A 13343-nucleotide genomic window follows, 5' to 3' on the forward strand; every position below is an offset into this window, starting at 1 on the left:
TTCAGCAGCCCTCGTATGAATGCTTCCTGGACTGGATTTGGCAGATCTTGTTACGACAATTCACAGCTTCTACACAGAGTAAACCTCGGAACAGAGAGCACAAAGTATGCATTGTGTATTTTCACTATTTTCCATCGCTTTTTTGCAACTTTCGGCTGAATACAACAATGAGGATGAGTGATGACTGGGCTAGTTAAATTGATGAAGGGACACTCACAAAGAACGCTTATGTGCAGGCTGGTACTCAAACCCACGAATTTCAATGGTGATATCACACAGCATGTGGTTTCAAGGTATAACATCATGTGTAGTTCCAAGGTTCCAATTCTTGTCCTTCCATTCAAAGCCATTGACATGAACAACCAACACATCGTAGTCACACTGCAAATTGAGTGTGTGTATCAGGTGAATCAGCACTTGTAATCTTTCCGTGCTCAATGAAAGAAAAGGCAAAACTGGCAGGTGGGTATCAATAACATGGAACAAGAGCCTAGGGAAAGCAAAGACATTCATAATAGAGATGGCCAAATCCGGATAAAATTTTATCCAAATTGTGCAGATTATCCAGATATCCGATATTCAGATTATCCAAATATTTGAATTATCTGGATATTAGGATTACCTGAAATGTCTGGATATCTGACTGTGCATTATGCCATTATCCGGACAGTTTTATCGTGTATCCATTTTACGTGCTATCCATATTCATTTATTCCTCATTTTCGTATTTCACTGTACAGATTTTCTACAAATCCTTCATCAAATCTCTTCTATCCGGATATCTGAATTATCCAGATGTTCGGATTGATTGATTGATTTGGTGTTTTTAAGTCCACTTTAAGCACAGTAAGGATAATTGGGACTCGACCTACAGTTTGCAAGTGGAATCTGAACCACTATGTGCCTCCGCCAGGTATTGAACCTGGGACCCCTTGATTACAAGGTGACAACGCTACCACTGTGCCATCGGGGAGGCCCCAGATGTTCGGATTATCTGGATATCAAAATTCTGCACATGTTTGGGGTATCTGAATATCCAAATTCTCTGGATTATCCAGATATCTGTTGCATCGGGAAAAGATAATATGAAATCCAGATATACGTCATCTGTATTTTGTACCCCTCCCTAATTCACAGGTATACTACATACAGTGCCATTTCTACCAAGGTGGGGGATGAGGGCTGGGTTTTATAAGCATATACACTGGTGAAAACAAAGGGACAAATGGTTTTTAATGCAAAAACAAAAGATAACAACAAAATAACGCCAAACGTGGCCACATCATCATCCCAGAACAAAACAATAGATGAGAAAACAAACATGGGTATAACCGCCACCCATGAAAACCAAAAATGCCAAATGTCCAGCACAGCAGCTGACCGACGCTCTGTCAGTGAGGCCAAAAAAAACATGTCTAATAGGGCGTATGATCGCCCCGTACAGCAATACAACTCTGGCATCGGCGATGCATACTGTGTACGAGGGTCCTTAGCAATTCCTGTGGCAACCGCACCCACTCTTGCACTATGGCACACTTGAGCTCAGCGTTGGTTGTTGGAGCTAGTTGGAGGGTTGCAATTGAGCATCCCACACGTGTTCCATGGGATTAAGGTCAGGGGACATCGCAGGCCACCAACTGCGCCCTATGTGGACGGGCGTTGTCGTCCATAAATGAACTGCGGTCCATATGCTCCGCGGAAAAGTCGCACGTAGGGTGCAAGGATCTTGTCCCTGTATCGCTGACCTGTCAGAGAACCTCTATCGAACACATGAAGGTCCGTACGCCCATCTGCCATGATGCCCACCCACACCATCACACCCTCTCCGCCATAGTGGTCCTTTTCGACAATGTTTGAGGGCCGATATCGACTCCCCGTTTCTCGCCAGATGAGAACACGTCTTGAGTCGCTATCCAGACTGAATCGCGACTCATCACTGAAGAGAATGCGCCCCCAATCATTATCCGTCCAATACAGGTGTTCTCTGCTCCATGATAACCGGGCCCTTTTGTGCTGCACAGACAAAGGGATGCACACTACAGGGCGCCTTGCATACAACCCACCTTCATGCAGTCTCTGGGTGACTGTTATGCGTGAAATTGATGTCCCTGTTGCATTATACAGGTTTCGAGACAGCTGTGTTCCTGTCGCGGACCTATCCCTCTTGGCGAGAAGTCGCAAATAACGGTCTTCAGCCGGCGTTCTAGCCCTTTTGCGGCCTTGACCACGTCTGCGGACCACTGTTCCTGTCTCTGTGAACCGTTTCCACAGCGTGGACACCACATTTCTCGGAACCCCGAGGTCCCTACAACAGGTTGCCTGTGATTGGCCTGCCTCGTGTCTTCCAACTATCCTCCATCTTATGGCATCATCTAAACGATGCCGACTCGCCATACTAACGATGGGTAAACACAGAAATTCAAAACACACGGATTTGCCCAATGCTACGGTGTTTCACAACGTACTGTGGCTCCGATCCACGCTGAGCAACTGGGTACCTCTACACACACGCGATCACAGCGCCACCACCGTACGACGTCATCGACAACTGCATGGCACGGTTTGTGCGCAACACACGTAGCTATCGTCTGCTCCCTTCTTTGCTTCTCGCCGTTCCATATTTTTCTTTTCTTTTAACAAATACCATTTGTCCCTTTAATTGTTTTCACCAGTGTATAAGTGTTGTCACTATGTTGATGAGAAAAAGAAGAAAGGAGAAGGATGACAGATGTTCAGAAGCAACATGAATGACAGGACAGCCTTGTTTTTAACTTATTTGTCCACTATTTTAATCTCTTTTTGAAACAAACATTTGATCTTTTACCAATTTGAGCCTGAATCATGCCCAGCCTCCTGAGGAAGCCACATGAAGTAGTGAAAGCTTGAGGAATGTAAAGGTATGTTCCAAAAAGTGAACATTACCTGTGTGAAAATGTGGCCATGCGGTGTTCAGGTCAAATTATTCATGCACTTTCACAAGTACCACAACTTTCTCTTGTTATGTATGAACAATTTAAGCTCACATTTTTATATCAAAGTTTTCTTTTACAATAAGTCACAGTCATCAAATTACAAACTTTCTTATTTCTCCTGTATTTACATAATTTTTGTAAATAACATGTTTTATACACAGAAGTAGTAAGCATTGGAGTTCATATTTCAGTATACAAGGAAACTATTCTTTATTTTTTTAAATGATGGTATTTACAATTTGTACTACAAAATACTTGTTTTTAACATAAAAATTGAAGCTGACAAATCAGTAAATGCACATATCGTAATATTTTATATGATTATTTTCAATGTAAAAATGGAAGAGATAAAAAATACATGCAAATACACAATTGTGACAAATTCACTTGCATGTCCTAGATTTCAAGACAACAAAATGCGAAACTACATGGTAAATAATAGTTCATCACTATATTATGTGGTTCATTTAGTAAAAGTATCCATTTTAAGCTTCCAGAACACATACACACACACACACACACAAAAATATATTCATGTTTAGGGGAATAAACAACACGGTTGATAATATAAGACGTAAGCGAGTTACTAAAGATATACCCTTGAAACTTACTTGTAAATGTTCCATCTCACAAAGTGGCTAAAAAAGAAAATCTCTGAGCACAATCACAAACTGACGTACATTTTCCAAAACAGCACAGATGCCAAAGAACTAATAACCTCAATAGTGCAAGCCAACCATGCCAAAACTGCTAGCATAGATATGGTTGACATGTATAACTACATCCCATTCGACCTAGCCCTCACCTCAGTGGAAAGATGGCTTTCTGCCAATAAGGTCTCACCAGTGGAAGTGTCTGAGGTATCCAAGTTATTGGAAATCTGCCTCAGGCACAACTATTTTCAATTTCAAGACAAGTATTTCATACAAACAGAAGGATTGGCCATGGGCAACTCCCATAGCATTGTTATGCACCTAGCTGAAAAAGATATCCTTCACTAACCAGAACTCCGATACATACGATATGGCAGATATGCAGATGACACTTTGGTTGTTTACAAAAGAGAAGAAGAAATTAACTACTCATGGAAAAACTTAGCAACATTCACCCCAGGTTGAAATTTACAATAGAACGGGAAAACCAAGGCATCAATAACTTCCTAGATCTAACCATCAAAAGTAGGGGCAACAAATTCACCACCACCGTCTATAGAAAACCAGGGCAGGGAACCAGTATATCCACTCCCTTTCCAACCCACCCCGACATAAAGCCTATGTATGGCTTATCTACTACCGAAGAGCTTTCTCGCACTGTTCAAGTGAAGAAGATTTGAAGGAAGAAGTTACCATCGAGTACAGACATAGGACTTCAAAATGGATACACAGTACATCAACTCTCTACATGGTGCAGCAAATGCAAGTACGCCAACCTAACCTACTCCACCCAGCCAGCAGTGATAAAGCTAAATGGATTGCTTTATTTACCACCAGACTACATCCGACCGCCTAGCCAAGACCTCGAAACAATATGACATAAAACTCACACACAAACCAATGAACAAAATAGCCGGTGCCCTAAGCAAACACAAAGAGATCCTTCCTTTCACCACTAGACAACCCATGTGTATATGATGCCCAGGGTGAGTGCAACTCACATTACGTTGACAGATCTGATGGATCTGCCAACCCACTACTGGACTAGCAAGACACCTCAAGTTCAACAAACACAGGATCTAAAAAGTTTCAGTTAGGCATACATCGCACACCCTAATTGACACCAAAATCAAAGAGACTCATGCAATTATGCACTTTCCGCACGAGCTGAATATCGACAGCGGTCAGGCTCATCATGTTTGACTCCCGCTATTACAACAGCTCAAACCCATCACGCGGAGCAGACGAAATGACGAAACCAGCGCCTCTAGCGGTAGTCGAGGAAACAACAGGAACCAGAAGTCAACCTAACAGTAAAGCATAGAGTTCCCAAGTGGATGGTGGCAGAGGCCACTGAAATTAATAGAACTTTTACAAGTAAGTTTCGCGGATATATCTTTAGTAACTCGCTTACCTCTTATAAAAAAATATAATAGAAAGGTGTATAATACATGGTTTGACAATTAGGTTTGATAAACACTAGCCTTTATCATTGCTTAAGTGAGTCATTTCACTGGTTGCACTGGATCTTGTTTTGGTTTTTACTTACTGTACTACATGCAATACTGTAGTTTGAAAGTCATATTAATTTATCTACCGGTATATGCATATTTGAGTGCCAAAAAAATTAAAACTTATATTGCAAAATCATAAACGAAAAACCTAGGACTGGTTTGAAAAGAAAAATCAACAAGTCTGATATACCGAGAACTGAACGACTGTGAGAGACAATGCTTCCAGAGAAATGCAATGTGACTGAAATCATTATGAATATTTGAATATGGAAAAGCATATGTGCAAAATGATGGCAAAACATATCATTGAAGAAAGAAAGAAAAAAAAAGACTTAGCATTCAAATTTGCTAGAAGCTACATGGAAACCTAAAGGATGAAGTTTATAAAATCAATTATTGTCAGAGTATAATAATGTTTAAACAATAATTTTCATTACTTATTGCAATACAACACAGTATAATTTATGTAAACATCAGGAGCTTGAAAATTGTGCAACTTGACACATAAATTAACTCATGACAATGGTTACAAAAACGTGAAATAAAAATGTACACAAAAGGGAAAGATAATACAAGGAAACTATCATACAATGGAAAAAGCTGACCTTATGAGTTGAAATGTAATGTGTTGCACAATAAACTTTGACAAAGAATACTAATTTGACAACAGACAAAAGCAAGATTTGAAAATAATATTAAACTCCATCACATTCCATCAGAAAATAGTGCTGTGAAAAGAGTAAAGTGACATGGATTATTTTTACTTTGTCTTTCAATAAAAACGATTTATATATACACAGTAAAACCTGTCTATCCCGGAACATGATGGTTCCGAGCAAAATTTTCTGTCTTAACATTTTTCCTTCTTATACAGGGTTGACTTTAAATACAGTATAGAGCGCTGCAGGAAATAATGAAAAGACCAGATTTTATTTTTGAATTACTTATAATGTAGAGTACTACTGCATGTACGTACATGAATAAAAATGCGATACATTCATCAATTTCATCATATCATCACTCATCCCCATCTTCGCAAATTAGCCAAAAGTGGCACAAAAAGCGAAGTAAAATGGACACTCACAAACATACATGCCCTTGCCAGGATTCAAACCCGGGACCCCTGGCATCGTAGCGTGATGTGCATAGAGGGAAAGAGAAAGATTGAAGGATGGAATAAGAGAGGTAAAGAAAGATTGAGATAAAAGTGAAGAAAAAGAAAGAAACAAAGAGAGAGAACAAGAAAAATAGAAAGATGACAAAAGAACAGAGGAGAAATATACAAAGAAAGGGAGATGAAAGAAACGGAATTGTAACAGCTATGAGTATTGTAGTGTATTCTTTCATATCAACAATATTACCGATATGTGAGTGGCAACAGAGGCATGTTCCACTTACAGTATTCCATTATAACACCATTAAGCCTTCTTTCCATGATATGAAAAACTCAATATGTTGACCAAGGCAGAAATTTATTTTATTTTAAAATATAAACTAAACGTATAGTGTATGTTTTATAATAAAATAAATTTCTGAATTATTGAGCATCTCGAGTTTTTTAGTGTGCATTTTTTTCTTGCGAGCGAAAAAAAATTCCGTCTTACTGAGAATAAAAACATCTCATTGGTCTTTAAATGGTGTTCCGTTTCCACTTTAAGCAGGTCATTTTCAGGTATAAAATCAGTCCGTTCTGGGGACCTTTTTTTTCCGTATTTACAGGTTTCTTTCTTATAGAGGTTCCGGGATATGCAATTTTTACTGTAATTGATATTCATCACATATTTAACCTTAAGTACAGGTAGTGGGAATCATCCCTTGCACACTTCACACATTTTTTTAAAAAAAAATAACCACACACACATTTCACAAAATATCTTATCAGAAATTGCAATAAAAATATATATTTTAAAATTTAGTCAATACTCTCAGAGTTTAACTTTTATATAAAAGTACTACTTGCTCAGTTTATTAAAATATATATATATGCGCCTCTTGTAACTTCTCTCTTCTTTAGTTTTCTTTGTCATCTGTGGCTACAGTCACAGCATTCTTCTGAAAATATACAACAAAATAAGTATGTACATGAACGAACTATGCATAATAAATTTGATACAATGGAACCCTGATTTTACGTTTCCCCACAACAATCCTCATGGTCCCAACAGAGCTAAATGCCATAAAATTTTCTTGCATATTAAGTACATTCATCTTGGTTCCCTGAAAAACAAAAAATTGGAATTCCATTGTATTCCAATATAAATACAGTGGAACCTTGATTTTACGTTTAGCTTAAAAATCTTAAAAATACGGGAAAATGTAAAATCAAGGAAAATTTTACATCTTGCTAGGTTGGGAACATCAAGACAATGTTTAATGAGGTAAAATATAAAATGCAAATTTGGGGTGATGATAAATCTGAATAATTTAAGAGGTTTGGCTAGAAAATAACAGGACTGTTGCTATAATATCTTTTATTGGTTATTTTGTACAATACAAACATTATCCCCTTCAAAGTACTCCCCTGCACTATCGATACACCGCTCCATACGAATCTTCCATTTCTGGAAGCAGTGCTGGAAATCATTTTCTGAAACCATGTTCATGACTTCAGTCGCTTTTGTTTTCACAGATTCTACGGTTGTAAATCTGATTCCTTTCAGCGGTGATTTGACCTTTGGGAATAAAAAATCGCACGGAGCGAGATCCGCCGACCAAAGAAGCCTTCACTGACAATGCCGTGTGGGCAGAAACATTGTCCTGATGATGAATCCATGACTTGCTTTTCCACAAATCAGGTTGTCGTCTTCTTACTCGCTCACGAAAGGTCGTCAGCACTGTAATAATGTTGGTTGACAGTTTGACCTACGGGTACCAAATTAACGTACACAATCCCACGGATGTCGAATCAATTCACCGACATTTGCAACGTTTGATTCGGTTTTTGATGTGCAAGGTCGTCCAGGACGAAAATCGTCCGCGATGACTTCTCATCCCTCTTTAAACCTTTGAATCCACTAAAACACTTGTGTGTGTGATAAACACTCATCTCCGTACACTTCCTTCAACAAACCATAAGTTTCTGTTGTGGATTTTCCAAGTATCATAAGAAACTTCACATTGATACGCTGTTCCACTTTCACACTTAACATTTTTCCGACGGAGCACTTCGTCCACAAGCTACAGCGGAACTAAGTGCTGCGCATCCTGGGCAATCACACAGTCGATAGGCAGGATATAACGTTGTGCACTCATGCACCGCTTGACTTTGTCGCGCTTGCCGTTTGTCCACAGTAGCATCAATCCGGTTCTCTTCTAGCCACACCTCGTATGCCTCAAAATACACACCTTCAAAAGGTATAAAAAATTTAGGTGTTGTATTAGATGAACACCTAAACAGGGACCTTCATGACCAAGAAGAAAAACTAAGAAAGCCTACAGAGTGCTAAGACCATTCTACAAATTTAACGAATATCAAAAACCGACATTGAAAAGCAACTTGTGCAAACATTGATTCTATCCCTTCTAGACTGCTGTGATACAGTATATGGTGCAAATTTGTTCAAAACAAAGTCAAAATTCAAAAAGTCCAAAATTACTGTTTATGCTATGAATATAACATTAAAAAATTCGATCATATTCTTCCAACCTTAAACGATAGTAAAATAACATGAACAGAGTCTTCATTACTGCTGTTGTATTTTGCAGATGAGAAACTAAAAACCACTATGAAACAAGGGGAACAGTAAAACTTGAGTTCCTCAAATACTCACTGGCTCTTTTCAAATTGTCTTTTATATTCTCAGCATCAAAAGCCTCCATACCGTCGTTCCACAATCGTAACATATTTAAGAATGACCCACAAAATCTACTGTTAGATAAGCAATATGATTGTTCAAGCTTCCACAAAAAGGACGAAAACATATGAGCATTGTCAATCTTTAACCATGTTAAAATATAATAAATTGTGGTGTTTGAAAAGAATGAGAAACGAGGAAGTAAGTGTCAGTACAAGCTGGAATGTAGAATGGTGCAAGGGCAAGAGGGGTATAAGGAAAGGGGATGATGAAAGATGGAGTTCAATGAGAGGAATGAGAGCATCAAGGAGAGAAGGTCCTCCCGAAACACAGGTAAATTTTAACCAACCTAGCACCTAAACTTGCATCTGTCTGTGGTTATATTAGGCATTATTATTATTGGAATAAATGATTGTTTTGTAATTCATTTGCATAAATTCATCAGCTCTTGTTCATTCCATTTCTCAAGGATGAACGACTGCCATACGCATTGAATTGAATGTTTAATCAATTTAGAAGAAATTGAGAAAAATAAATATGAAAGTGAAAAGCCATGTAAACATTAGCTATAAATTGATAATGAATGCTACATGGAGGTAGATGTACATATATATCAAAGCCTACTACAAACCTCATTTCAACACTATTTAATATGATTGCAAGCTGCCATAATTTACCAAAATTTATGGTTGTAAATAGGTTTCTTATGAATCTTTATTACATACATGAAATTTTTTGTGCCGGTTACTTGTCACTGTTCGCAGATACCAATTTCTCTTCTTTTTCTTATCAATAATATGTATAGAGCGTTTTCATGAGTCCCTCTGGATCTCGGAGGATCAGTAGCTCAGGGGCCAATCCTGTAAAACCTTTTACATAATCCCACAGAGAAAAGTCACGAGTGAAGTTGCGTGACCTAGCAAAGTGCAGGACACAAAGGCTTTTCTCCTCACCTGAAAACACCATGATTGCACACTACTGCCTCCTAACAGAGAAACTGGTGATTAAGCCAAAGCCCTCAGTCACGAAACAAACATTTCCACTACCCTTTGACGTGCCTTCATCTCCGTATGTGGGTTTGCTGCAGTATGACCGAACTTCAAAATCCAGTTGAGACTTACGAAACATGGTGTACACTTGTACTTTCCATTCAGTTAAAAGCATAGTTTCTTGCATAGGGCAAATTATGCTAAATTTATTTATCGTCGATTCCACCCTTTATCTTTCTTTCTTTTAAAGTTGAAGCACATTGTCTCGAAACAGCTAACCAATCACGTGTTTCAGTTCTTATGATGTTTAAGTACCTGCTTAAGGCTACTATCCTACAGTTAACCTCGATTTCATGACTTGTTTTGCCTGCTATGCTCATTACCCTAACTCATGGATTTTCTGCAAAACAGGCACTGAAAAATGTGTTATGAGGCTCACAACATCAAACTAACTTCAAACACTGAAGCCTATAATTTGCTACAGAGGAATAAGTAGAAATGTGCCACCTGCAATATATTTCTGAAACTTACCCTGCAAAATTCCTGTAGGAACTTACGGCTAAACACAGACTCCAGGCCGTTTATTGAAGAAAACTGGCCATTTAAATTTCTGTAGAAGAGAAAAAAAGCATGGATTGTAAAATCACTTTTACTGTAAAATGTCGACATTTTTCACCATACTTATGCTTTCTGGGCATGGACGTGAATCAAGAAAATAGTACACTTGAGCAATCTTTCATTCTTTAATGATAGCTAGGAATGGTAACTCTTTGTTTTATTTTTCCTTGATGTAATTTTTTACTGCACTTTAGTATTATTTCTACGCTCTCAAATCTGCAAATTGATTAAAACATTGAAAAACTTGGACAATTAACAAATGTTACAAAAAAAAATATGCTCACAGCTCAACCAAGATAAGGAAAAGCCTTGCAACCTCATGAACTAAAGTGGACACTGGTCCCATTCAGCTAAGCAGGAGCACTATTTAAACTCCACAACAAGTGCGGTTTATGTAAAATGTAAAATGCTGATAATAATCACTTGCAACCCCCCCCCCCCCTTTCCTCAGTTTCAAACATTAATATTAATGCAAATATTGCAGTTTGTTACCACAAATTACTCTCAATTATCAAATGGCAATATTGTTAGTGACTCCATACTTCTTGAAAAACAATTTAGTCTTATTCACATATAAAACTCTGAATAGCAAATTCCTTGAAATTACACTGAATCAGTACCAAACGTTTTACAGATTCTTGTGAGAAATGTATTATTCTCATCAGTCCATTATTCTGACATTTATAAAAATGCTCTCTCAACATTTTTATTATGACCTGGAATGGCAAACAAATATTCAGCAATTACCATGACTTATTACTTCCATCTGTATAAAACCCATCAAATTCCACACATGCATTAAGTAACATCAACAGAATGTGGCCGAAAATCTTGGTTGATTATAGCTTCAGTCTTTGTTTTAGCACAACATACTTTTTTTGTAATGTCTGAATCAAAATAATTTTAGCCTAAAATGTAGAATATGTCTGGGAAAAAGAGGGTGCCAGGCAATCCTACATTCTTCCCTACATGATCCCAATGTCTGGAAAGGACTCCCCAATTTCAGGATCTCGAACAGTCAGGAAATTTCATATTGTAGTGTATTTACAAGCACCTAATTTTCGAAATATTCTGGATTATAAGTATTGGAAAATTCTTGAGAATGGCAATTTGCATTCCAGAAATCTGAAAACAGTCACTTCAATGAAAAATAGTGAGTACAATCTGTGGTTTTCACAGTGTGGAGAAATATTGAACATTTTATATCCCAACTGTCAAGACCTGAAAAATCTCCCATTCAAAATCTCAGGATTTTAAAAATTTCCCATCTTGAACCTTCAGTATTCATGTTTGGGGAATAAAGGACACAGTTGATAATAATTAGACGTAAGCGAGTTACTAACCATGGTGAACAGTGGGCAGGCGAATCACATTTGGCTATGAGCTACTGCAACAATTTAACCCAGTGCACACAGCAGACGAACTGGCTACACTAGTGCTCCTAGTGGCATGCAGGGAAATGACAGGAACCAGAAGCCAGCCAAGCAGTGAAACAACGAGTTGGCAGGTTACCGAAATTAATAGAACTTCTACAAGTCAGTAACTCACTTACATCTAAATGAACCTTCAGGTTTTAAGAAGTTCCCCATTCGCCACACTATTAAAAATAATCAATGAGCTGTTTACAATACATGGTGAATAATAAAAATTTGAAATCCCTGCACCCACCTGTGGTTTATGATGATTATGGCTTTCTTGACACCGATGCAAGGCAAAGACTTCAACTGTTTCAGGGATCCTTTGTTGAGGATGGAAAGCACGGTCCTGTTATGCTTCTCTTGGGCATCTGGGTTCGACAAGCATGTGAGATTTTGCATGTCTGCTTCTTCGGAAACTTCCTCTACCGCAGGACTTGAGGAAACTGTGAACAGACATCAGTTAGGGGCAATTCCATTGTGACGGGTGACATTGAGACAAATTTACATTCATTTCAAAATTATTTTCTTAGCACCTTCAAATATGTAACTATCAATTAACGTAATTTCATTTCCTTTGATGAAAGGTATTTAATTGCAGAATATTCCTCCCCATCTCAATTTTGAGTTATAGAAAATACTGTACTTGTGACGGGTGTGACACTTCTGAGACATGGCTTTATTACCTTCCTCAGTCTTTCAGAAAACTGTGAAATATATGGGTTTACTGAAATATTTTCATTATATTTTCACAAAGCAAACTTTACTTGACATTTAGATGTTTTTAGTTTCTAAAAATATTACTACACACTTTTCTTGTAAACATTTTTTGCCTGTGACGGGTGTGATATGTACATGTAGGATTATGGAACAATGCCAAGGCTATGAAAATTATCAAAAATAGATTCTTCAAACTAAGGTTTGTTTCAGAAATGAAGTAGGATAATATTTCAGAGCTTAAGAAATAGAAACAACAAATGAGACAATTAGAACGGAATTAGAATTAATTTAGTTTTCTTATGGTATAATACTGTATCATAATGAAACTAAATTAAGCGGAAACACCAAACACAAAATCCCACTTCTACTATAAAAAGAAATAGGATTGAAACAATGTGTTATTTAAAAGCCATGAAACTAATGTTTTTATTAATAATTCCAAATTCTGCATAGTTTTCCCTTTAATTTCACACGTAATAAGTGATATTTACAATAAAAATAAATTAACCTTGTTTGTACACTTTCACATGGAATGGCTCTTAGTTAATTTGTGTCAGGAGCCGTCCTTGGTCTAATAAAAAACGATCATGGATGCTGTGAATGGAAGTCAAACCAGTCCGTCAACCCTCCTTGGAAACAGACAGTTATTTAATTGCAGGAAAAAGTGA

The 13343-nt window shown here is 37.6% G+C and overlaps 1 protein-coding gene across 1 annotated transcript in view; it reads right to left on the bottom strand.

The window, feature by feature from the left end:
* Positions 1-3232: 3232 nt before the first annotated feature.
* Positions 3233-13343, bottom strand: part of LOC145988519 (kinesin-like protein Nod) — a 51358-nt gene continuing 41247 nt past the window's right edge. Inside the window, exons 13-15 of the mRNA XM_083123410.1 lie at positions 12209-12401; positions 10454-10532; positions 3233-7191 (exon numbers count right to left, since the gene is read on the bottom strand). Of these exons, the coding sequence (XP_082979536.1) occupies positions 7150-7191; positions 10454-10532; positions 12209-12401 (314 nt within the window). The 3' untranslated portion in view covers positions 3233-7149. The remainder of the gene's footprint in view (positions 7192-10453; positions 10533-12208; positions 12402-13343) is intronic.

Source organism: Lepisma saccharinum, chromosome 6, assembly GCF_977018435.1.
Source record: "Lepisma saccharinum chromosome 6, izLepSacc3.1, whole genome shotgun sequence".
Taxonomy (NCBI): Eukaryota; Metazoa; Arthropoda; class Insecta; order Zygentoma; family Lepismatidae; genus Lepisma; species Lepisma saccharinum.